Source organism: Condylostylus longicornis, unplaced genomic scaffold, assembly GCF_029603195.1.
Source record: "Condylostylus longicornis isolate FDR11 unplaced genomic scaffold, ASM2960319v2 ptg000033l, whole genome shotgun sequence".
NCBI classification, from domain to species: Eukaryota; Metazoa; Arthropoda; class Insecta; order Diptera; family Dolichopodidae; genus Condylostylus; species Condylostylus longicornis.
In genome coordinates this window covers 931,876-956,850 of record NW_026578002.1, presented here as the reverse complement: position 1 = coordinate 956,850, position 24,975 = coordinate 931,876, and the positions used below count along the sequence as shown (strand labels likewise).

The following is a 24,975-nucleotide window of genomic DNA, read 5'->3' as shown; positions in this document are numbered from 1 at the left end:
CGGAAAGGTAATTTTCTAAATAATTTTTAATTAATTAGATGTTTTATGGGCAACAAACAAAAAATAGAGTAATTTGCTAGAAAGGTAATGGAAATTGTTCATTAATTCTTACATTAAAGTTAATGTTATTTTAACTATATAAAATTTAGGTACAAAATTCAATTTACTTTGTATAATTTTTTAGCATTATGAAGTTTTATCTTGTAACATAGTTTTAATTAACCTGTTATTACAAAATTTTGTTTGACATTTCCATTTTAATAATTAAATAATATATTCATAGGTTATGAACTTTGCACAAATTAAATTCATAAATGACATTGTTGCAATAATTACGTTATTATAAATAATTATACAAATTGGCAGCACTTATGTAAATATTGCAAGATAAATTAATTGATAATTAATTAATTAGTCCCAAAATTTAATTACAATTTAATTACAAAATGTCATTGACGTATTACTGACAATACTTGAATAATTTCAATGAGAAGCTTTTTGATTTTAAAGCAATTCTGGTAATTAATTTCAAAAACAAATTTTTTAACTAAAAACTATTACAACTTTTCTCATAACTGCGAACTTTGCACAAGAGAAAGAAAAGGTTTATGTTAAAGTCCATTTAGAGAAAACAGATACTTTTGTTTGAAAAAAAACTTTCAATGTTGAGGTATACTCGTAACAAATTTATAGGCTTTCCAAAAATGAAGAAACAATGAAAGGCGAGTACGAAATTCCGAAAGAATGAATTTTATAACTGAGATGTTAACTTTAAGACCAAACTATTAAAAAAATTAGTATAGGGAAAGAATCCGAAACGCTGGCAATGCCTAAGCTTATTCAAACTTGTAAATAATTGTGTTAGCGTAAAAATGCGAATTGGCAGGCAAACTAATTTCTAGAATTCCAGTAGATAATTGCAATCCTTTTCTATCCCATTTTATTTGAATAAGCGGTAACTCTTAATATATGCCATTCTCACATACACTGAGAAAATTTTATTTATTTTTAAAATTTTTCTTTTTAGTTCTTATTTTTCTGTAGATTACAAAAAAATATAAAAGCTCAGTCAGGCAGGAAATTATTAAAAAATTTTTCCAGTTTTCTTTAAATTTTTTTCCTTTATGTTTTTTCTTATTTATTTTTCTTGTTTTTTTTTTCAACCATCATCTGTAACATCTTCTTTCTTGTGTACTTCGTCTTCTTCTTCTTCTTTAATTTCATGCAACTAGCTATTGTGACTTTTCTTATTTTCCAGTTTTATATAATTTGACCATGACCGGTTTTATTTACTTGAATTGGCTGCTTTTTTTTTTATTGGCTAAAATAAAAGTAATAATAAAATTAAAATTAAAATTCATTAAGAAATTAAAATATTTCATAATAAAAAAAAATTATTTAATTATTAAATTAGTTAGTCTAATTGTTTTTATCTTTTTTTCTTCTTAAATTCATTTAATTTACATAATTTTGTAATAAAGAGAAAAAATCATTTGATTTTTAATTACTGTAATTAAGTATACTCGTCTATATGTATGCTAACCTCCGCAGTCTCTCTAAAAATTTCAACCATTTCCAACTCTAAGATTTTAATTTTAATAATCGAATAAAATATGTCTTCATCTCACCTGAATCTTCTTTGAATCTAGAAAGAAAATCAAAAAATGAGTAGAATCGCGCAAAGCATAATTTTATGAAAATTATTAAAGTGAAATATTTTAAATAATTATGTACATATGTGTGTATACTTAATAATATATACACATATATATACACATACATAAACATACGAATATTTTTATAGAATTACAGGTGTCATTGAGAGGTGAATACACTTTGGACTAAAATAAATAAAAAAATAAATAAATAGAAAATATTAAAATCATAACAAAATTAAATTTTTATAACTTACTCATCAAGCATACAAACAAAATTATTATTATTAACAAAACGCAATATTGTGAATGAAATCGATACATAATTGAAAATCGATAATCGTAACTTTTCTATTTTGTAATAAAAACTCGAAATATTGAAAAAGTTATTGAAATTTTACAATTTAATACAAAACAAAAGGTGTGTAAAGTAAATTAAAATATAAAAAAAAAGTCGGCCACATTTACATGTTTTCTAGGCTACTTACAAAAAAAATATACATATTTACATATTGATATTTCAAGAGATTTGTAATTTATAATAAAAAAATAAAAAAAATTTGAAAGTGATGGTTTTAAATTTCAAAAAATAGAAAAAAAAAATGACATTTTAAAATAATACAAATCTATACAAAATTGAAAATATCAAATAAAATATAACAGTTTTGTAAATTTACATGTGTAATATGCTTTTGTACACCCCTATATTCGTATATGAATTGTAAGCGTTTTGTTAATTAATTTCGGGTCAAATTACTTTAAAATTAAATTAAATTATTCGATATTCTTAATACGAGTACAAATTTGTTATAATTAAAAAAACATTTTGAGTTCTAACTAAATTTGTCTACACAAGAGAGAAAAATTTACTAATTGAAATTTTTTTTTATTGGAATACACGAAAGTCTACCATAATTGGATTTTAAAACGAAAATTTATTATCATCAAGCAATAGGATGGCTAATATAATCTTAAAAAGAATGGTAAGAGAAATTTTATTTTTATTGCTTTAATTTATTCAAAATATTAAATTTATATAATTAATCAAAGAGTGTCCCAATATAAATCGAATTTTTTGTAGTTCAAACAATATTGCGTGTGCTCATTTGCCCAAAATGCCATAGAACTATTCAAAATAGCTCAAAGCAATCATTTAAATGAAGTGCTGAAATAAATCTCTTAATAAATTTTTCTGTACGAAAAAGTTTACTTAATTGTCTTTGATATTAATTTTGACATTTGTACTTTTTTTTACATTTTACATAACCTTTGGCATTCCAAATTCATTGATGGAAATTGCAATTATTTTATCTGTTATAAAATTAGAATTATCTATGTTTCTTCCAATCAATAATGTATGTATAACATCATTTATAGCGCCTGGTGAGCAGAATTTTTTTCAGTGTTATACAAACTTTGTGCTTTTACACAAAATTATTGACTTATTATTTGGATGAGATCCAAACATATTCAAACAATTTAATTATGGCTGCAATAATACCTTGTTTCATGAGCAATTAAAATAAAATTTTAATAAAAATTTGAATTATGCAATTTAAATAGCCAATAATTATTTTTGTATATTACTTGCATTAGATTACTAAAAGTTCAAATATAGTAACTATTACTTAAATTAATTTCAAAAATGTGTTGCCAATGATGGGAAACTTATAAATTTTTCTGTTTTAAATTATTTGCAAAAATTGAGTGTCGATAAAAAGTCAGAAGATCAGAGTATAATTATATATTTGTTATGTAACAAGAGTTTTTATAATAGAAAACCCATTAAATATGAGGAAAATATTTCTTCTTTTTTGGTTTCATATTTCCCTTCCGGCTTCAATTATCATTCGGATATAAAAAAACATTAATAATAATTTTTCTCACATAAATTCATTATTTCAATTTGTAATTTTAATAATAGATTTATTTGTGTTTATAGTGGCGGCAGACATATGAATAAAAAGATTTAAAAAAATTTTAGCAAATTATTTGGCAGCCGCTTCAATATAATTTTTTTTAAATTTTAGACTAAAGATAATATTTTCCACTGTTTAAATGAAAATTTCTGTAGGTTTTAAGAGATTAAATAGCGTTTTTGCAAAATGAAAAGTTAGAATTCAGATATGATTTGTCAAATTTAACCGATTGTGGCCCCAAAGGGGTGATTGATTTCACTTATACTATGCACTGACTGCATATGTTTCTAGCTTACTTTGTACAATTCACGCAATTTATATGTCTACATCTAAATACTTAATATTTGCGATACCTTAATAAGTCAAGTTAAACGCGCCCCACCCTTGTGCGCATTCTGGATTTGTTTAGAGCTGGGTATTTGCATATAATATATAAAGAGAATCTCGTTTTTACCGGACAACTTAAGCATATTCTGACAGCTTATTGGAATAATAGGCTTCTGACAGCTTAGTCATTGAACAATATTATTATTTCTGTTAAAATTAAAAGACTTACCATAAGTTGTTAATATTTTAAATTTTTAACATTCTCTTTAATTAGCGAAATTTTTAGCGAATTAGCGAAACAACCCCAATTTTTATTTAATAATTTTAAATTCAAAGCCAAAAGCTATAGGTTAAGTATGTCAAATTAAGTGATTGTATGCTTATAAAGAAGAATTATTATAATTTTTCTTTTAATATGTAAAATATAAAAAAATCATAAAACTCGTTACATAAGAGCATTTTGTTAATAACTAAATTACTTTATTTTTAATACAAAATTATTAAGTTATTCAATGTAATTGGAGTATCACATTTTATTTTATTTATTGGTTTACAAAGTATGTAACATTATATCTTTAATCCAAATAGGTAAAATAATAAAAATCCGATAATTTAAAATATAATCTGTGATCATTAAATTGCATTAAAGTTACTTAAAAAAAATCAAGTAAATCGTATTAAATGTCCTCTTCCAATGTCTTGAATCTTGGGTATTTAAATTGTAAAACTATATACGTTGTATTTGTATAGTTGTTCTTTGACATTAGAGTTTAATACTTAGCTCTTATTAGCACACATTTAAATATTTTAAAAGTATTTAAAATTCTATTCTTTCGAAAATCTTTATTAAGTTTGTTATTGAATTTCCAAAATGCCTTATGGAAAATTTTAATATTAGAAAATGTTGTTTTTAAATGAGAATGATTTGTTGCACCCAATTATATTTCGTAATGATTTAAAATAGTCAACTGCTGAAAAATCACTTTAGATAGAATTTTTTCAATATACCGAAAATTTGAAGCGTAACTTTGAGTTCATAAGAATAAAATCCATTGAAGTGTTAAAATATTTGTTAAATTTAAATCTAATAAACTAATATGAGTTTAAATATAAAAATTATTTCACATTTTTCGATTTGACCAAGATTTAGAAGTGTTCTATTTTTCAAAATTAAATCAAAAAAAAATTCTAATTATAAATGTCCACTGAAATTAAACTGTTTAAAGTATTAAGCTAATTGCGGTGCCGTGGATCTGATGCATCTGTGACGTCAACCAACTGGGCAGTTAATCGGAACAAGTCATACAATTATGAATACGCACTAGCATTCTTAATTTTTTCCCTAAACTTTTCCTAGATTTTTAACATATTTACCAATACAAATAAAAATTGGAATGTTTTTAATTATTTTTTCTTCAATTTAATTAAATTTTCATAAGAATTCTATCTTCAATAATCATGGTATGTTATAGGTGAAAGCGATTACTTAGGAAGTAGTACTAATACTGTATTCTTCGCTACCACTTATTGGGGCTAAAATCCATGTTCGTCGCGAAAACCTACTTCCCTTCATGCTATAATGATTTGGCCCTAAAAAAATTATACCATAAATAGATTCAAAATTTGATACGTAGCATATAGAACTTAATTATCATAATATATTGTTATGCACTCAATTAGAGATTAATGATTCAAAACATATGTGCATTAAACCGTCTACATATACATACCCTCTAAGAAAACTAATAATATTTTTGCTATTTAAACATAAAATCTTTATTGGCGGATATCCGGCTATTGCCGGATATCGATTACAAGTTCTCTTAAAAATTTAATCTTCTTCTTTCGCATAATATTTAAATACCATTTTTAAATATTAAAATACAATTTTAAGTAATCTATCAAATTCAATTATTAATTTTGACTTCTGAATGAGGTAAGAAATTAATTTAAAAATTTTTTTTTTAATTATTTTCATTGTTTTAATGTTATTTAATTTTATGCATAAAATATGAATTTCATTGTACAATCTTAAATTATAAGAACATTAATAAAGAAAAATCGATGTGGTCACCACAAAAACGATTATGATTAACACATAACCATAAATGCAGATTTGGATGTAGATTGTTGAAGTGAGACATAGGAATTCCTTCCCTCAAACCACCGCAGCCAGGCATGACTTATTGTAGGCCCCCCATATTCCACTTTAACCATCCCTGTTCCAAGTAAATACTCATATAATACGTAATAATAGCAACAGTGCAAACTTTAGGGTAATTATAATAATTTTTTAATTCAGTTACCAAAAAGAACTCATGTATTAATTATTTGTTTAGACATGATTATAAATTATAAAACGACCTACCGATACGTAACATTCAGTTGTTTCTACCTGATTTCCGGAAAGCTTATTCTATTCGCCGAATTATTAAGGATATATTATTTAATATTAAATTTCAAAGAGTTTGTTAACTAAGATAATTATACCGACATTCTGCAAAACAAGTAATTTATTAAGGATTTTCCAATATAAACGATTGATTTTCCGTTAGCATGTTCAACATGTGGGTCGATCACGATACTGCCCATATTGTATGCAATACGATCGGTAGAAATCATGTGTACATACATGCGCTCGTATGTACAATAATAATCATTAGAATATTTTTTATCTGCGATCATGATTACTTAATTTTTTTTTACATAGACTCTATACAAAATTTATTGAAAAAAAAAAGAAAAAGAAAATTAAAAAACAATTTTCTTCAACTTGACCTTTATTGCGGCGAATAACTTAATTCCGATTTGCCTTGTAAACAAGACGAAAAATTCTACATGTTTCGTAATTTGATGTACATACTTACGTTACGTTACGTTTTTGTTTTTAAGTGGTAGAAAATCAATAAATTAAATTTTTTTTTCAAAATTAAATTCCGTGATAGAAAAAATAAATAAAGAAAAAAACCAAACAATAATAAATACGCCATTCGTTAACCGCTATTAAATTGACATACACACATACATTAAATTATACAGTATGAATGCATGTACATTTGCACAATGCAATGTTTTTCTTGTTATTGTAAATAATTGAAAATTAAATAATATTTAATTGAATGGTTGTTATTTTGTGGTAAATTAAATAGCAATATGCGACCCCGTTTAAAAAAAAAAATTTTGATTTTTAATTTCTATTTACAAAACCAAAAACATAGAGACACTTTGTATGTAGCTTTTAAGATTACCTCGCTTTAATTGAATATTTTTCGAAGCCGCGTATATATTTAATACTCGTAATTATTAAGTATAGAATTTTATAAAGTCATTATTAATAGAATATTATTAATATTATGTTTGAATTTTTTAATATTTTTATGTTTTAGTGTCGCTGTCGTGCAATTATAGATTCCGTGAAATTTAATTGTATTTCATAAAACTACAATGAAAATTATTTACAATTGTAATTTCTATTGGGAAAAAATTCGAAACATATAATTAATTTTTGAATTTTCTACTGCATTATGCTTTTTAAATAAATTGTGGAAAAATTTTTGAAAACAATTATTTAATTATCAAGTAAATTTGCATTTTGTGTAAATTAATTTTCAGTAACGCAAATTTTAACATAAGCATCTTGAACTTGAGGAATGCTTTAAATAAGCATCTTGAACTTGAAACAATTTAAATGAAAGCAAACTTCTTCGTGGTTCAATAGAAATAATTTAATTTTAATATTATTATATTCTATTTTCTTTTTTTTCTACACGAGGACCGAGGCTCTTAGGCCCCCCCCTCACGTCGACCCATAGGATCTTTTGTGATTCCCATCCCCCCTACATTAGCTCTATTCCTAGGCCCCTGACAAACCGCAGTATGGCAGCTACATCAAGCTGCGAGGTCCTCTCCGTGGTCACAAAGCCCCCCCCGAAGCATCGCAGGCGAGCAACCGCCTCGCACTCACACAGTAAGTGTTCCATGGTTTCGTCCTCCTCTAGGCATAAACGGCAGACCTCATCCGCCAACCTGTCCATCCTTTTCAGGTGGACCCTCGAGAGGCAGTGTTCAGTGAGAACCCCCACTAATGTCCTCAAATTTGGACGACTGAGCATGGTCAAACCCTGTCCTTCCAGTCCCAGGGGACGCACAAATTTCCTAGAGTGCTACAGGCCTAGGCAGCTTGCCCAGTGTTCAACTCTGCATTATATTCTTAAGGCAAAATGGTCTTTTTCTCTGTGGAGATCAAGCACAGCTTTGCAAGTCAAAATTATTGAACAATTTCGACAGTAATGAAAGTGGGAGCTTGTAAAATTTTTAGTAAAATCACGAAATTTTTTAATAAACTAATACGATGAACTCAAATATTGTAATACTTTACGTTGATATCGTATTAAATTCCGTCTTAGATTATGTTATCAAAGATTTAAAAATGTTTAAACATATAGAAAGATTAAAAAATTTCATGACTTTCAATATCATATTATGTTAAGCTTACAAAGTAAGACTAGAAAACGGCGAAGCGAAACATAGAAAATCAAAATTAAAGTTTCTCTATCCGTATCTATATTTCTGTTTTAATTTTGACGTTTCTAATGTTTCTGAACAAACAAACTTTTTTTTTCATATTCAGAAGACCAAATTCGCTTTTAGATATCAATATTGAAAATAATTATTTTTCCGGTCGTAATGTTTGTACGGAACCCTTACATCGCTATAAAATTATGTGGAATAGAACACATTGTTCATTCAAGACATAAATTGAATAAAAACAGTTTTTTAACAAATGCGTTCCACATTCTACTTTTACATCTTAAATAAAAACATTAATTATCTTAAATAAAAACATTAATAAGCATTTAAGTCATCAACTTATTTAAAATGGAAGTAGTTCCATAAATAGGTAAAAAAATTGGATCGAAACAAGTGATTTGTAAAATTGCACTTTTACCTTGAACAAGGGAAAATTCTTCTTTTAAAATATTATTTTATACAAAAATAAAATATTGCATACTTTTTGGGGAAAGAATAAAAATTAAAAGGAAAATAGTCGAATTCGCGAATTAACTAAGTAATTAATAACTAAGTAACAGATTTCTATTAGTTTTCTATCTTAAAGGGCGCAGAAGTTTTGTAAACAGATAAGAAGTGGTAACAGTTTATCATTTTACCACGCACTTCTTTTTGCAACTTTATTTCAATAGTGCGAAATATACAGATTTCCACAACAAAATTTTATTATTTCGATTATGTAACAAACATAGGTAGATTATTTGATCTTAATTGCGTTTAGCTTGTTATCTAATTCAGAAAAATAAAAAATTTTTCATTTTATTAGCATTCAAGACTCAAAGTCGCAATAAAATATAAATTCGCTATAAAGATATTAGTATGCTAAAGATTCAGCCAATAAACGTATTTACGTCTATTTCAATAAACAACCATTACGGAATCGAATTACCACAACAATTTCTATAGCTATAAAATTAGAAACACTAAAAAGTAGTATAAAAAATTAAATTAAAAATAAAAAATAAAATTTATTTCAAATTATTTTAATTTTTATTGCGTGTTAATCGTTGTTCACTTAAAATTATAGCAACATCTCCAGTTCACCTATGTGTAAGTATAAGAAAAGCATCAAAAAAGTGTGAAGACTATTAAAGCATTTAAATTAAAAATATCTTAAAAATATTAAAATGGCTTTAAATTTTATTTCACCCAATTAACCTTGAATTATAGTCTAGTATATTAACCAAATATACATACAAACATATTATATATACGTATATAAACTTGATGTTAAAAAGTAAAATTAATTGTCATTATTAAATTGGCTTGCCGTCTACCTTTTTTTTTCAAAAAATAACAAAATCTGTTAGGAAAAAATTTGTGTGAAAAAAAAAGAATGAGTAAATAATAATCTCTCATTAATTTGCAATAAGCATGTTTCTGCTCTTTACAACATTTGAGACATAAAATTTCTTCCTATAATGTGTTATGGTATCGCTACAACACTAATATGCTTATGCAAAATTTCTTGATAGTACGAACAATTAGGGATTTTCGACATTGTTTTTTACAGTATTTTTTCGTATGCTTTTAAAAATTTAATTTATTTACCATTTTCTTACGTTTCTCTCTTCTTCACCTAAAAAATAACTTACGTTATATTCAATTACATAAAAAAATATTGCAGTTTGCAAAATGAAAGTTAAGTAAAAAAGCTTGTAATTATAAATTTCGTTTACAAAAGCTTATTTTATTTTAATGAAATCCTAACATAACCTGTCTCGAACTTCTTCTAAATTTTGTAGTTATTTCATAGTTTGGTCTCATTCAGCGTATAAAATGCGAATATAATGCAAAAATGTTATATTATTGAGCTTATGCGCCCTGACATCGTCGCCAAGAATTAAATAAATTGAAAGTTTAAAAGAGTCGGAAAAATTATAGTAAAACAGTATACTTTTCTGTAAAGAACAGCTAAACATCTGTTGGACATAACATTTTTAATTACATGAAAATTTATTGTGAAGCTTCTTTATTTTATTGTAACATTGGCAACCTCATATTTTTTATAAATTAATAAACCAGTAGTATATTATATTTCTTAAACCGTGAATTGTTTCTAATTAAAAGTTTTTAACAATTGTAAATCTAGAACTTTTATCAATAATCAAAATTATTGAAGCATCCAAATCATATTTGAATTTTTTAATTGCAATATTAATTTAAATCAAAATATCAAAGGAAATTTTTGTATTTGAGGTGCCATGACACAATTTTAATTGACGGGTGACGAAAGTAGTCAACCGATGAAATAATTATTAAGGAATAATTTTTTCTTTATACTATTTTTAAAATGTCATCTTTGCCACTTAAATTTTTATAAATTTTCTAAATTAATTATAGATGGAGTATAAAACGACTAATATACTAAAAAAATGCCATAACTTATGAACTTGAATAAATTATTTAGATTTTTATAAATAATGATTTTAAAATTTAAATTAGTATCTTGAGTTAAAAATAACACGCTTTTAATAGAAATAATTTTAATTTTAAAGTCATTTATAGAAAAATTAATTATGTTGATTGCCTGTTGTTTTTTCTTTCTAATAATAATGATGATTTTGCATTTAGATTTGGATAAATTACTAGTATACTGTCATAATTAATGAATAAATAAATAATTTGCTTTTGATTTACTTGTTCTAGATTTGAATTTTAAATTAAAAATTAAAAAAAAATGAATAATATTTTGGGCATAGTTTTAAAGGAGTAGCATTCAAATAGGGTAGCATTTTTAGAAGTGCTTTTCGAAATTCAAAACTACTTTTTTTTGATTCAATGAGTTCAATAAATATTTTATTCGCTCAAAGAACAAGGAAATTCGAAAATTCAATGGTGTAATAATTAATATTATGTAAAACTGTTCCGTATTAATTAATTTTGGTTCGAGTTATAAAAAATTAAACTTAAATAAGAAATCGGGCGTATAAAATCTTTCACTTTTGATATAGGGTTAAAGCATGTACTTATATATATAATAAGCAGTCGAAGGAAATTTTAAACTTGTGTGCGATAATGAATGACTGAAAATTATAACCTATTCCGAAAATGAAGAATCAAAACGTATTCTACCATAATTTCCAATTCTAAAACAAGCAATTCAACACAAAATAACAATAATTGTAATTCTTTTGTTTAGTTTTTCTTTTCCAAAATGTTCTGATCTCATCACAGTGTCATTATTTACATTATAACATTTTCATTATCACATAATTGATCGTAAATTACATCATTGTCTCTTGTTTCAATAATATTTTTCCATGGTAGTGAATGAAGGAAAAGTTAAAAATAGGAAAAAACAAAAAGAATAACAAATTAATTTTTTTCACAGCACGCTACACAATCAGATAGAAAACTTTATACTATAATATAATTTCATGTCGAAGTCTTACCACTTTTTTTTTTGTTTACAAGTCTTAAAAGCCTTATTTACACCACATATTGTTCTTATATACTTATCAATTTAAAATCCATATTTAGCGCGCAAAATTAAATTTTTTATTCATACTTTTTGATTAAACACATAGTGTATAATATGGGAGGTATTGTTTCAGCGACAAATTTTAAATATTAGGATTTTAACAGAAATGGTCTTTTCTTATTATAAAAAACTGCACCAATTGCAAAAGCTATTTTTAAGAAAAACGTTGGTTTTGGTGTTCGCCTACATTAGTATAAGTATATTTTCACAATAACTGAATGTTTTTTAGAAACCATTAATGACATCGGAAATATCTTGAAAAATTTTCAACGTGACGCAATGTAAAATATTTTCAATATCATTGACAAATGCGTTTTTTCAACAAATCCTATTGTATTTAAAAAAATATCTTTGAATTGGTTGTCAGACCATAAACTCCGAATAAAATTCCAAATTGTGTTCGCGACATTGTAAATATGTTTCTGATACTAAGATTATCAGGCCAATTTTGCCATTTTGACCGCTTTTGTAACAAAATAATGAGAAGACTGCCATGTTTGTGCTTTTCAACGAATTCACAAATGTGACATATAAAATAAAAGCTTACAAAATTTTCTCAAAATTAATTTAAGTGCGCAAAAATTTGAAATTTATAAAATTTTAAATAATTGACAAAATTTGTACAAAGCGATCGATTTTGTGCTGACCACATTGTGTCTTTTTTTCAATAAAATGATGATTACATAATTGCGTAGTAAAGAATTGAAATTTGTCATTATAAGTATTAATGTTAAAAAAAACACATGAATTAAAATTAGAATTTAAATAACAATAAAAGGAAGGAAAAAACAAGAAACAAAAAATACATGTTTCTGATAGAAAATTATAGCATTCTGATAAAGTAAAGATGATAGAACACGATAAACATAAAAACTCGTAAGACAACATAAAAAACATCAGCTGAATTAAGACCATAAAAGTGAAAAAATGAAAACGTGCTTTAAATTTATTAGCGATTGATTAGAAAACTTGATTAAAGTGTAGTTTTACTCCTTAAAAATATTAATAATGTCATAATTATTAGATAATCTTTACTTAATAGTTACCTGTTTTTACAAGCTGCAATCACAAGTGTTTGTTTAGCAAGTTTTTCTATTATAAAAAAATAAAATATAAAATGGCAATGTCATTTCACTCACACTATAAATAAATCGCACTTTATCAATTAAAAAATCAATACAGCAAAAAATTTTGTAAGTTCATAAAATACAAATTGTTTTTTTTTTTTAAGTAGGCGCGTGTTTAATTCCTTTTTATAATGAATTCATTCTTATAAATGAAGGTTTCCATTCGTTTTCTTGCGGGGAATAATGTTTCAAGAATAGCTCGCAAAATAATTTTATTGAAAAATACTTCGCGATACGTTCGTATTGTTGTTACAGATTTTATCAGCATTTCTTGAATTATTGCAATTTTTTTGAGCGAGCAACAAAATTTCTTTAACATTGGTTTGACTTAACTTTTTTCTTCTACTTTATGTGAATCAATAAAATACTGCAAATGTCATTTACAACAAAAAAATTGTAGTCTTATGTATTAATGGGACACAAATCAGTAAATGAAAACCTTTATTTGACAGATAATATTTGATTATGACATTGACAGTTTTCTTCTTGTTTTGTTTATACCAATTAAATTTTTGAATTTTCTTTGAAATTTTTATTTAATTAGTAAATTTTTGTTATTTACTAGTTGTCATTTTTCTGTTTATCATAGGAGTAATTTGACTGCTCGTTTAGCAAACTTTCTATAAGAGTAATATTATTAAGTGTTGCTGCGTCATGTGAGGTCACTTTTATTTTAAAATTTAATTTCCGAACCAGATTTTAAAAAGAAGTCTTTGAAAAGTAGATTTCGTATAGTTTAATATTGTAGTTTGATATAGAATTGGGTAAAACACTTGTGATTACTGTTCACAAATAATTTTCATAATCATCCGAGCTAAACAGTCCTATGTGAATTATTGCTTCTGCTACTACTGCCTGTCAATGATCTCTTTGTTTTATGCCGCTCCTCCTATGCACTTCAGGAACTCTTTTAAAATCTTTTTTTTTACAATCCTTGCATTGTCCATTCTTATTAGACGTTCTAGCCATCTAAGTTTTTGTGCCTCTTTGAACCTGATTATATTTCGCTTTTATATTATATTTTCAATTTCGTGATTACACCTAATATGGTAAAATCTATCTTTTGTTCTGATAGGTTCATAAAATTCTCTTTAATATTTTTTCTTTCAAACGATACAAGTACATTGATATCTGTAAATTTTAGCGTCCAATTTTCACAGCCGTATGTTGGAACGGGTCTTATTAATGATTTGTACATTTGCAGTTTCTATATTAATTTTACTTATCTACAAAAAAATTTGATTTTGGTTTTGTACTAACATCTTTTGATTTCTTATATTTTTGATACTGTTACACTATCATGTTTTTGGTTACAAATATAAAAGTGCCTAAGCTTCGTCTTTCGATTTTATCCTCGAAATTAAATAAAATATAAGAAAACTTTACTGAGAATTAAATAAAATGAGTGGTTTTTTGGGTTCGTCCATGCTTGCGTGTGTACGTGCGACAATTTGAGTTTAGTATGTACTAGTCATCAAACCTAAATGATTGACATTAAAAAATAATTAATAAAGCGATGTTTTTAAGATTTCACTCCATTTTTTCAAAATAATTTCAAAGTTTATGGGAAGATTCTGTTCATTAGTTTATTACGTAATTTTCTTAGAAAATAAAATAAACATATGAAACCGCACAAATTATACAATGTGCTAAATTCCTTTCATACGCGTATAGCAATCAATCAATAATTATTATTGAAACGAATTTATCAAATTTCAAGATCAATTTTCAATTTCGTTCAATATTCATTGAAGGCATCAAATATTTTTCGCACGTATATTTTACACGCACGTACAACTTTTGTTACAAATTGTTTAAATCAAAATTTTTATCAACAACGAAAACCACTCAAGTTTTTTTTTTTTTTTGAATAAATCACTTTCCCATGGCCTAATAATCTTACCAAACCTTTTCATGAATAATTATTTTCTTTTTTAACTTATTTGAGCGCATCTCTTTCAAAAAGAAATATCAAACTACCTAATTTTCAAAATAGAAAAATAAAGAATTCAAAATTTTTAATTTGATTTAAAAACGTGACTTAAAAAATTTCTCACCTTCACACTTAGATTTGCTCTAAATTAAATTGTGATATTAGATTATTGCGCTTTGTTTATCTCAAATTTTGTTTATGTGTTACATTAATTAATTTGAAACCTTTAAAAACAAGAAAAATCACCGTGATCATGAATATGTCATAAAAATTCAAAATGAACCCAATCATTTTATACTTAATTACATATTCCGCGAAATCATTATATATGGGTGATAAATCAAACCTACGAAGTTTTTTTTTGTATCACAAATAATTATTAGTTGACCGCCAGTATACTGTTATTTTTATTTAATTTTTTTTATGCAATTTTCTTTTTTGTTTTGTTGGCGAAGTTTTACACAGAATTTTTTGTTTTACTACGTAGTATTTTTAATTATTATAATTTTTGTCATTGTAGTTAAAATAATATTAAAATTTTATGCTGCTACAAAATCACTGAAATTATACACGGTAGATTTTCGCGGAAATTTTTAAAATTTTGTAATGTAGAAGCTTTGTTTTCGCAAAACTTATTAGAAAATGTTATTTCAAATTCTGCAATCAGTTTTTCTGCAGGCATGAATACTCGTATCGCTACACAGATTCTACAGAATCAGTTTTCTGCAATCAGCTCTGTTTGACTAGTTTGAAAATGTTATGGTCAGATTAGGCCCGTTTTGGGATGGTTTAAAGTCCCTTACTATATTGACACGTCCTAAGATGATTTGAGACCGATTTTTTTATCTGCCGTTGATTTTTTAACACCTGTATTGGAAAAAAGAGATTTTCTGAAATCTACATTCTAGAAAATTTAATTATTGTTAAATTAGTGACTTAAATGTTTTGATCCTGTTTGAAGAAAAGGACTTATTCTATATTACATCCCTTTGTACACCAGCTAAGAAAAAAGTTTTTCAAGTTTTTTGGTAAGTGTAATCTGTTTAACAAAAACCAGAATACTGATTAATTTTCAGCACCCGCTCCTTATGAGGTTAAATTCAACAATATTGAATGGATTGATAAAAACGTGAGAACAAATTTGCCCTGTTCATTAATGAAACATAATGACCGCCGTTGATTTTATGGCATATCAAAGGACTGAGTCATTAACATTCAAATTAAAGTAGAATTTTGATTTAAAATTAAAGCTTTTCATTTTTCCATCCATAATTGAAAAACTTTTTTATATTCAAATATTTATTATTAATAGTCCATTTTGCGGTTTATTTATTTCAAATTTTTAACTTAATACCTGTAATTGATTTTTAACAGAATGCGAGTAAATTTAGTGTTATTAATAGGTGCATTTTTGATAATTTTTCAATATTGTGGTTTTTCATCTGGTTTTCTTTTTCTCCTCGAAATGAAACAAAAAATAAATTTTTTCTATAGTTGGTTTTTTGGTTTTCTTTATGGTTTCGTGAACTTGACTTATTAATAAATTAATTTTATTCTATAGAATTCACAATGAAGAAAAAATTGAATTAAGGAATAAAAATTGTTAGCGAACAAGTACGGCGGGCGCGAATCGGAAAATTGAAAATAAGTGTTGCTTGTTTTTGTTTCTTTATTAAGAGGTACATTAATCATTCTGTGTGGAAGCTTTTCAATGAATTATTGTTTTATATTAACAAAGGAATGAATAACATAAAAAAATATCAAAATAGTTGGTTTGCTGTTTCATTACCATTGAAAAAGTAATGATGGGCAACATTGTCATACTATGATATAGAATTATTGTCGAAGAATGTTTCAAGATTAATTGTTTCACTGGAATTTTTATTTTCTTACTAAATTGAATTTGGTATTGTATCAGATAACTCATAGGATCTTCTGTGATTCGCAGTTCACTTACATGAGCACTAATTCTGGGTTTCTGACGTAGGTCAATATAAAGTGAGTCGGGAGTCGTGAGAAGGTGCCACAAAGCTTCGCCCAAGGCAGAGTTAAAGCCTAAGACTCGCTTAACAGATACTTTATTGTCTCATCCTCTTCTAAGCAGAGACAATGGCTTAAAGCAAGGATCAGGCCCAAGAAATGAAATCATAGTCCACCTGCAAGCCAGTTCACCAGCCTTCTGTTATTTCTCGATTTCTCGATGACCGGATACCCATATTAAAATGTTGTACCTAGCCAGGCCTCCAACGATCTCGATGCCCTTATTACGTCAGACGAAGGAAACTCGAGAACATCCCTGCTGTCTAACAGAATGTAAATACCGCGTCTTCTGAGGTTACTTCTAATGCACTCATGAGGACATGGCTCAGTGGCGCGAATCTCCGCCTGGAAAATCAATATGGAGCATCCGAGAGCTCTTAAAATGGTGACATCCCAACTCAACTCTAGCTTTCGATTCATATGTATAGATTTATCGTCACTGGTCATTTACTATAGGACCAAATAAATGAATACACAATAAATTCCCTTTTAAAATTCATGTGAATTGTTTCGTTCGATTAATTCGTTTTTATAATATGCAAATATCCCTTTAGTTGGACAAAGTAGTTAATTTATTTTAGTTTATGTTAACTTGGGAATTTTTTGGTTACAATTCAGTTTACTTATTTTATTTTAAATTTATAATAATATTTACATTTAATTGCTACTATTTAAACATTATATTCCTGTTTTTAAGATGAAACGTTACCATACCTCTACATCTTTTTTGAGAAAAATGACCTTACATGTGTGTTTAATTGAATTATTTTACATAAACAATCACAATGGAAACTTCCTTCTTTCTGATTTATTATTATTTGCTACCTATTTTTTCAGGCAGCATCTTCTTAAAATAAACATATGGCGCTCCTTCAGTAACACCTAGAAGTAACACCTTAATTATATCTCTAATTAATATCAATAATTTCCCTTGATAACATCTTAAGATACAAAATAATTTCATGCACGATAAAAAAAGACCACTCACAAAACAAATTAATATTTTTAATATCAAAACATAATTATCTCTCGAATGATTGGCGGTATCTTCTACAACAATCTTCAATAGCCATACCCTTCATTTTGTGTCTGTTTTAACACGCAATTCAATTAATATTTTTGCGTACATACACATATTTGTGCTACTTATAATTTTAATGTGTAAATAATTAAATAATTTTTTATTTACAGAATCCAATTCAGATATCTTCATCAATTCTAGTCTTATTAATATCATTATCAAATGCGATAAGAGTTGACTGGAATACTAATAAAGGTCCAATAGTTCCTCCAGTACCGACACAACCACCTAGACCACAACAACCATATCGAGAACCAGCACCAGTATGGGAAGATCAAAGTGATGATATACCAAATCCAAATCCTTATATGTAAATAACAATCTAATTATTATAAGAAAAATTATGATAAAAGCATTATATTTGACAAATGATTTTATTTAATATAGATATGTACTTCCACCACCATCAAGACCACGTCCACCCGTTGATAATTATTTGAGAGCCCCACTTTATCCACAAAATACACAACAGCAGCAACAACATAAATTTAATAATGGACAAGTTATATCGAATCCATCAAAATATCAGAATAATATAGTTCCTAGTTTAGCTGTTCAATATGTACCAAACTATGGCTTTAAGTACAGTGCAGTAGTGCCACAAAAATCATACTATTTGCAAGAGAATGATATTTATGATCACAAATATGAGAAACCAAATGGAAGATATAACGCCAAATTGAAAAAATACAAGGCATATGAAGAAAAGCTAAAATATTATCCAGAAAATCATGTAAGTAAAAATTTATCGTAATCTGCAGTATCGCGTGGAGTTTTTTGAAATTAAAGTCTCAAGTTGAAAATTGTAGAGTGTTTTAAGACTTTTATACTTATGTAAATGTTTAGTCAAACAAAAATACTGTTTTGAGCGAAAAATTTCAAGGAAATTGTTTCAAAATAGATCGTTTTTGAATAACTTTCGCATGTACATATTATATACAAATGCTAGATACGGTAGAAACTTTCTTGAATACTACAATTTTCAATTGAAAACTGATTTGTAAAGGCACTTACTCTTTTTAAGTAATTATTAAGGCATTTTTATTTTGGGATAACTGAAAGTGAAAATTTTAGTTTAAATCATGGATTCATGATTGGATTTAGACTACCTTTAAATATGACTGTTCCACTTTTTATTTAATCTTTTTAACCTTTATTCCATGGCAATTCTTATTTCTGATACTTTTTATATTTCCCAACAGCAAGCGCAACAGCGAGCTCAACAAGTTAACCAATATCAATTTGCTGTTCAACCACAACAACAATTACCATTTTTACAAGCTCCACAACCTTTTAGGACACAACAATATAATCAACAACAATTTAACCAACAACAATTACCATTACAACGGAATCCAATCCCATTCAATAGTCAAATAGATAATACAAAAAATCAACAGCAACAATCTGGACAACAACAGCAGCAACAACAATGGAATCAACAAAATTTTCAATCTCAAAAAAATTTAGAACAAACAGCTCCACAAACATTTCAGAATCCGACACAACCAACATATTCATCACCTCAAACAACAAACGCGTCAATAACACCAACCAATAAATCACAAAATTTAGGAAATAACAGTCGACAAAGTTGAAGTTAAGCACAAATTTGTAATTTTTTTTTTCGTTTCCTTTAATCCTTTGTATAATTATAATTGGCCATAAAATCCGCGCTGCATTTTAAAAAACAAATCTAATTCCAAAAAGAATTTTTCATTCTAATACTCTTAAAATTTTATTTATAAATTTTATAATTTTTTCTCGAACTCAAATTAATTTACTTTCGAAAAATATTTAAGCTACAAACGTTGTGTTTTGTTTTCGAAAATTATTTTAACTATTTTTATTCTTAAAACTTTTCTTAACTAATGATGTTTGTAATTATTGTATATAAATAAAAAAAAAAATAAAAAAATTGGTAACTTACCATCGTTACTTATTTAAAATTTACAAATTTGGTTTTATACTCATTTAGAATTTGTCTATTAAATATAACACTTAAAATAGCTCTTACGCCCGACTGCAGTAGACTTGGCATGTTTTTTCACTATCCTTTATCAGTATCTACTACAACGAACTCAAGTATGTGCCCTTAAAAAAATTGGTTTGAATAAATAGCTAAACTACTTATACAAAAGTTAGCAACAGCAAGAACTTTACTTTTATTCATCCCATCAGCTCTCAGAATAACTTTAATAAGTATAAGACGAACATCTCCGCATTATGCTATCTTTATTTAGTTCCTCAGCCCTGCCTCAACAGAGCCTGTCCGCAGATATAACCGCGATTGTTTGCATTCTTGAATACAATATTAAAACGTGTAATGGGGTGTTTAAACAAATGCAAATCTAAATTATTTGCTAACAAAATTTCAATAGCTAAATGAGTCCAGTTTATGTTAGATCTACAATTTAAGTCGACTCCCATATAAAGATTTACAAATTTCATGTTTATATAAAAAATATTTGTTAAAAACGTTCTATTGAATCAAATTTACAACAGTTATACGCTACATTTACTTTGCAAAATAAAAAAAAAATCAGGCAAAATTTAAAATAAATGCGTTTACTGACGCTCAATAATTTAGCGGCTGGTTAAAATGCTTAAGAAATGGTATTGGTTATAATAAAATTTTTAAGGTTAATTATACTAGCAGAAAAATCTTCAAACTTTAGCTGATCATTTATTTGTATTTTATTTAATTTATGTGGATGTTACTTAGTAGTTTGTCTATTCCAAATTAAATCTCTGAAACTTCCAAATATTTTGTGTTCAGCTACCATGGCAATTTCGACAATTATTTTACTATAACCTGAAGTGTTCACTTAACCTCATAACGGAAACTTTGATTCTTGGATCTTAAATATTTTTCCATACGTCGTGGAAATCAAATTAGTTAGGATTAGAAAAACAACTGCTACAAAACTGCTACAAACTGCTTTGGTACACTGAAATTTGGTATAAGATAGACTAAATAAAAAATAATTTGATATAGGGTAAATAGGGTAAACTAAAGCTTATAGGCAAGTGAAACCATTCGATCTCTTTTCCTAGATTTTTTAAACAAATGATAAATTTATAACACCACAAACCAATAAGAGAATTTTAATTTGTTCCAATATTGTTTCTGACGCATTGTGTACTTTTGTACGTTTGTTATTTTGGTTGTCAGTAGAAACCATTACAAAAAGAAAAGCAAAAATAAAATAAAATTTCAATTTATTTCAAAGTTAATTTTGTTAAAATCAAATTAAAACGAAAACAGAACCAATTTCATTTCTTGTAAAATTTTTTACATTCACAGGGCGCATTACGCCGTATAGGTTACAAATTCAATTTGCAACTAATTTGGTATAATAAAGCAAACAAAGTTGTCATAATATTGAAAATTTTGAAATATTTGCAACTTGTTATGTACATCCACAGAATTATATGAATTCTTCGGATCATTTTACCAAGTATTTTTAAAATTGGGTCACTTTGGTAATCATATTAGGAAAACGTGCAAATATATTGTATGGACAAAATAATGAAATTTGCGCACTTTTATTACAAGTTTGAAAAATTTATAATTATGATCTTTGAAATTACGCTTTTAATAACACAAAATAAATACATATGTAACTACAATTGCAGTTTATAAGGAAATTGTGAGTTTATTTGGAATGAAACTGAAATAATTTTTAATTTTTTTATAATATTTCATGTAAAAAATATTATTAATAAACTTATTTACATACATAAATATTTATGAAAAGGTAAGGCTAAGACTTTGAATTTGTTTCCGATTTTAAGCTAGTCTTCTTTTAAATTTTCTAGTATTACTAAACCTCAAATCGTCTTCTCAATTTAAAATAAATTTATACAACTTTAATTATTACTCGTACATATGTTTAAACTCGAGTTGTTTGACTTGAAAAAGTCTTACCCCGAAAAAAGAATGTCAAAATTACTTCAAGAACTAAAAAATTAAAGACTTAAATGAAAAATTTAACGATTATTTGTTTGTATTCGCCTAAGCGTCTGTTCATTCTAACAGGCATTAAAATATCAATTGATTGAAGATTCTTTAAAAAATATTCTTTTGACATTTGCTTTCCGTTTAAGTTAAGTATGTATATACCAGAATAAATTGCAATACTAACTGAAAAACGTAAAAACTGTGGTTTGCTGCACAAAATTACTTAAGGTTTGGTTGACCACGGAAAATTGAACTATTCCAGGTTGTCATTGGTGAATTTGATTGTTATTCGATACTCAATTATCCTTATGCATGCTTGTTTCAGATTAGCCGTAAATTTTCTAATAACTGGTGGTTCGTATAATAATACAATCGCTTAATTACACAGAAAACCTTTTGTGGTTTAGGCGCGTAAAAACAATGTTGTAGCATAATTCAAGTTAAGTACGAAAATATGGGCAACTGCGGAGAATCTATAAATCAGTACACATAGGCAAATCAGCAAAGCTGATATTATCCAATAGCTTCGTGTAGTCGGTCCTGGTATACAGTAGCGAGATCTGGTTCGTACGAAAGCGGCACGGAGCAATAATAAATGTGTGCTTACAGGTTTTCATTGTAACGTGCATTGGCTCAGTAAAATATCAAACACAAAGCTGGGACATTATGAGCCGGGAACCATTAAAAATAGAAGTCACCATTGAAAGAAGAAAAAAATATTCCAAATTTACAAACATAAAAAATTAAAAATCTCTACAAAATCCTGATTTATTCAATTCATCATTATAATACTGTATGTATATGTTCAATATTACAAGCATATTACATACAATAGAGCATAATAATAATGACTTTCCTTTTGTGAAAGGAATCAACCTTTTACGGAAAATTTTTAGAACCATCAATTTGAAACCAAAAAGAAAATTCAATTATTTGATGATGGGTGTAAGGTATGTAATGCAATATGATTGTGTCAAACTCTATAATTATTTTCCTCTCACTATAATATGTAGTTGGAGAAAAAGTAAAGAAAAATTTTGAAATGAAAACACGATTTCCAATTGATTTATACTTAAAAGAAATCTACAAAAAGAAGCAAAACAATACAATCTACAATGCTTAATATAGAAATGCATCTAAAGAGATGGTGTTGCCAAAGATGAATTTGGAATAATATTTATTATTTTTGATTTTTTCGAATTCGTGCCGATGTCTTTTGTTGCTTATTATTGTTGTGTGCTTTTATGTGTACTTCAAAAAGGAAATTTTATGAAAAAAAATTTATGAAATTGTTAATTGAAAATCAAAGTATTTTACAATTCAAACAAATGGAATGAAAATAAAAGAAAACAGTTTATAAAAGAAGCAACTCTTGGGGTCTTAAATTACGACACCCTATATACTATAAAATAATAGAATCATCACATGTTTGCAAATTAACTTTTTTGCAATTTGATTCTTATATGACAGACTATGTAAAAACTGTAGATGACATCAGAAAATACTATTATAGCACAACTGCATGTGAGCTTTCGTAATACAAATTGTGACCTGCTGGTATCGTAAACTGATGGATAAATATTGATTACACTGTAAAAATTTTATAAGCTAAGCATTTTATTAAAAAAAGAAAAATCAAAATCAATTGATTAAAATTAACTAATAAAGTTAAAAGTTATGCACGTGATTCTTTTAGAGATCTTAGATCTAAAGAAGGAAATTTTCCCAAATGATGCAATATGAATGAAAAAGGTTACAAAAACTTAATGTTGAACAAATTTTAACACAATTGAAATGAGTAGAAGAAAGAGATGAAGAAATGCAATTATTGAAATTAGTTTTCGATTTTATTTTGTATATATATATATATTTTATTAATACAAATATAAATTACAAATTCGATGGCATTTTATTATTCGAAAATCAAAAAATTTTGGGTTTTACTAGTGTATTTTCGAAATGATTGAGTTTAAATTCAAATAAGAAAGTTTTTGTTTCATGCCGTACTACAATAAAGAATCGTAAAATGGTTAATATTGTAAAGCAGTGTTTACACTTCACACTTCACACATTTTTTTTATATCTTATTTCATTTATGGAAAAGTTACTGAAAATTGTGAATGCGAAAACTGTGGTTGATCCTCATCAAACAAAATCCATTTGACAAAGTTTGATGGGTAAGAGTTGATCAATAGTTTCTACAACTTAGTATGTGAGTTTACAGTGAGTGTTTTTTGTTTTTTTTTTTCTCCGGGGACCGAGGCGCTTAGGCCCTTCTCACGTCGACCCAATGGATCTTTTGTGATTCCCATCCCCACCTACATTAGCCCTACATCTGAAATTTTAAAAGTAATGCAAATCATGAGCACATTTTGATACCATTTCGATTAGAAATTTTTATGAGATTAAAAAATTCATTTTCTGTTTTAATTTGAACCAAAGAAAAACAAAGGCTTTAAGTTCTTAACACACTTTTGTTTATGATTATACCGTTTTAATTTTTAATTTGACATTTTACACATTTGATTTAATGTGATAATTTTTGATATATTAATAAATTAAATTTTATTCTTCTGCAATTCTTGTGATTAACTAAACTTTAATTAAAATTTACTTAATTCTAGAATTTAATAAATAACTATGATTACTTTCGCGTAGCGTCAGAGATCTGATCCCTTTAAAACCCGAACAGAACACAGTTTGTATAATTAATTCTACCGTATTTATATGTTTCTAATTGCTTATTCGGCAGTCGATGTTTTTGGGAATAACATTTGAAAAAAGAAAAGTGTAGTGTTAATTGAATGAAAATATGTTGAATTTGCAGAAACTAGCGTCTAAAGCAGAGGTTCCTAAACTTTTATCTTTCGTAAACC

The 24,975-nt window shown here is 26.6% G+C and overlaps 1 protein-coding gene across 2 annotated transcripts in view; it reads left to right on the top strand.

The window, feature by feature from the left end:
* The window catches only part of LOC129608637 (putative mediator of RNA polymerase II transcription subunit 15), a 29,169-nt gene extending 9,077 nt beyond the window's left edge, over positions 1-20,092 (top strand). For both annotated transcript variants that reach the window (XM_055520280.1, XM_055520279.1), the window contains exons 2-5: positions 1,805-2,638; positions 18,246-18,445; positions 18,523-18,868; positions 19,338-20,092. In XM_055520280.1, coding sequence (XP_055376255.1) covers positions 2,612-2,638; positions 18,246-18,445; positions 18,523-18,868; positions 19,338-19,733 — 969 coding nt within the window. In that variant the 5' untranslated portion in view covers positions 1,805-2,611 and the 3' untranslated portion in view covers positions 19,734-20,092. The remainder of the gene's footprint in view (positions 1-1,804; positions 2,639-18,245; positions 18,446-18,522; positions 18,869-19,337) is intronic.
* Positions 20,093-24,975: the final 4,883 nt, after the last annotated feature.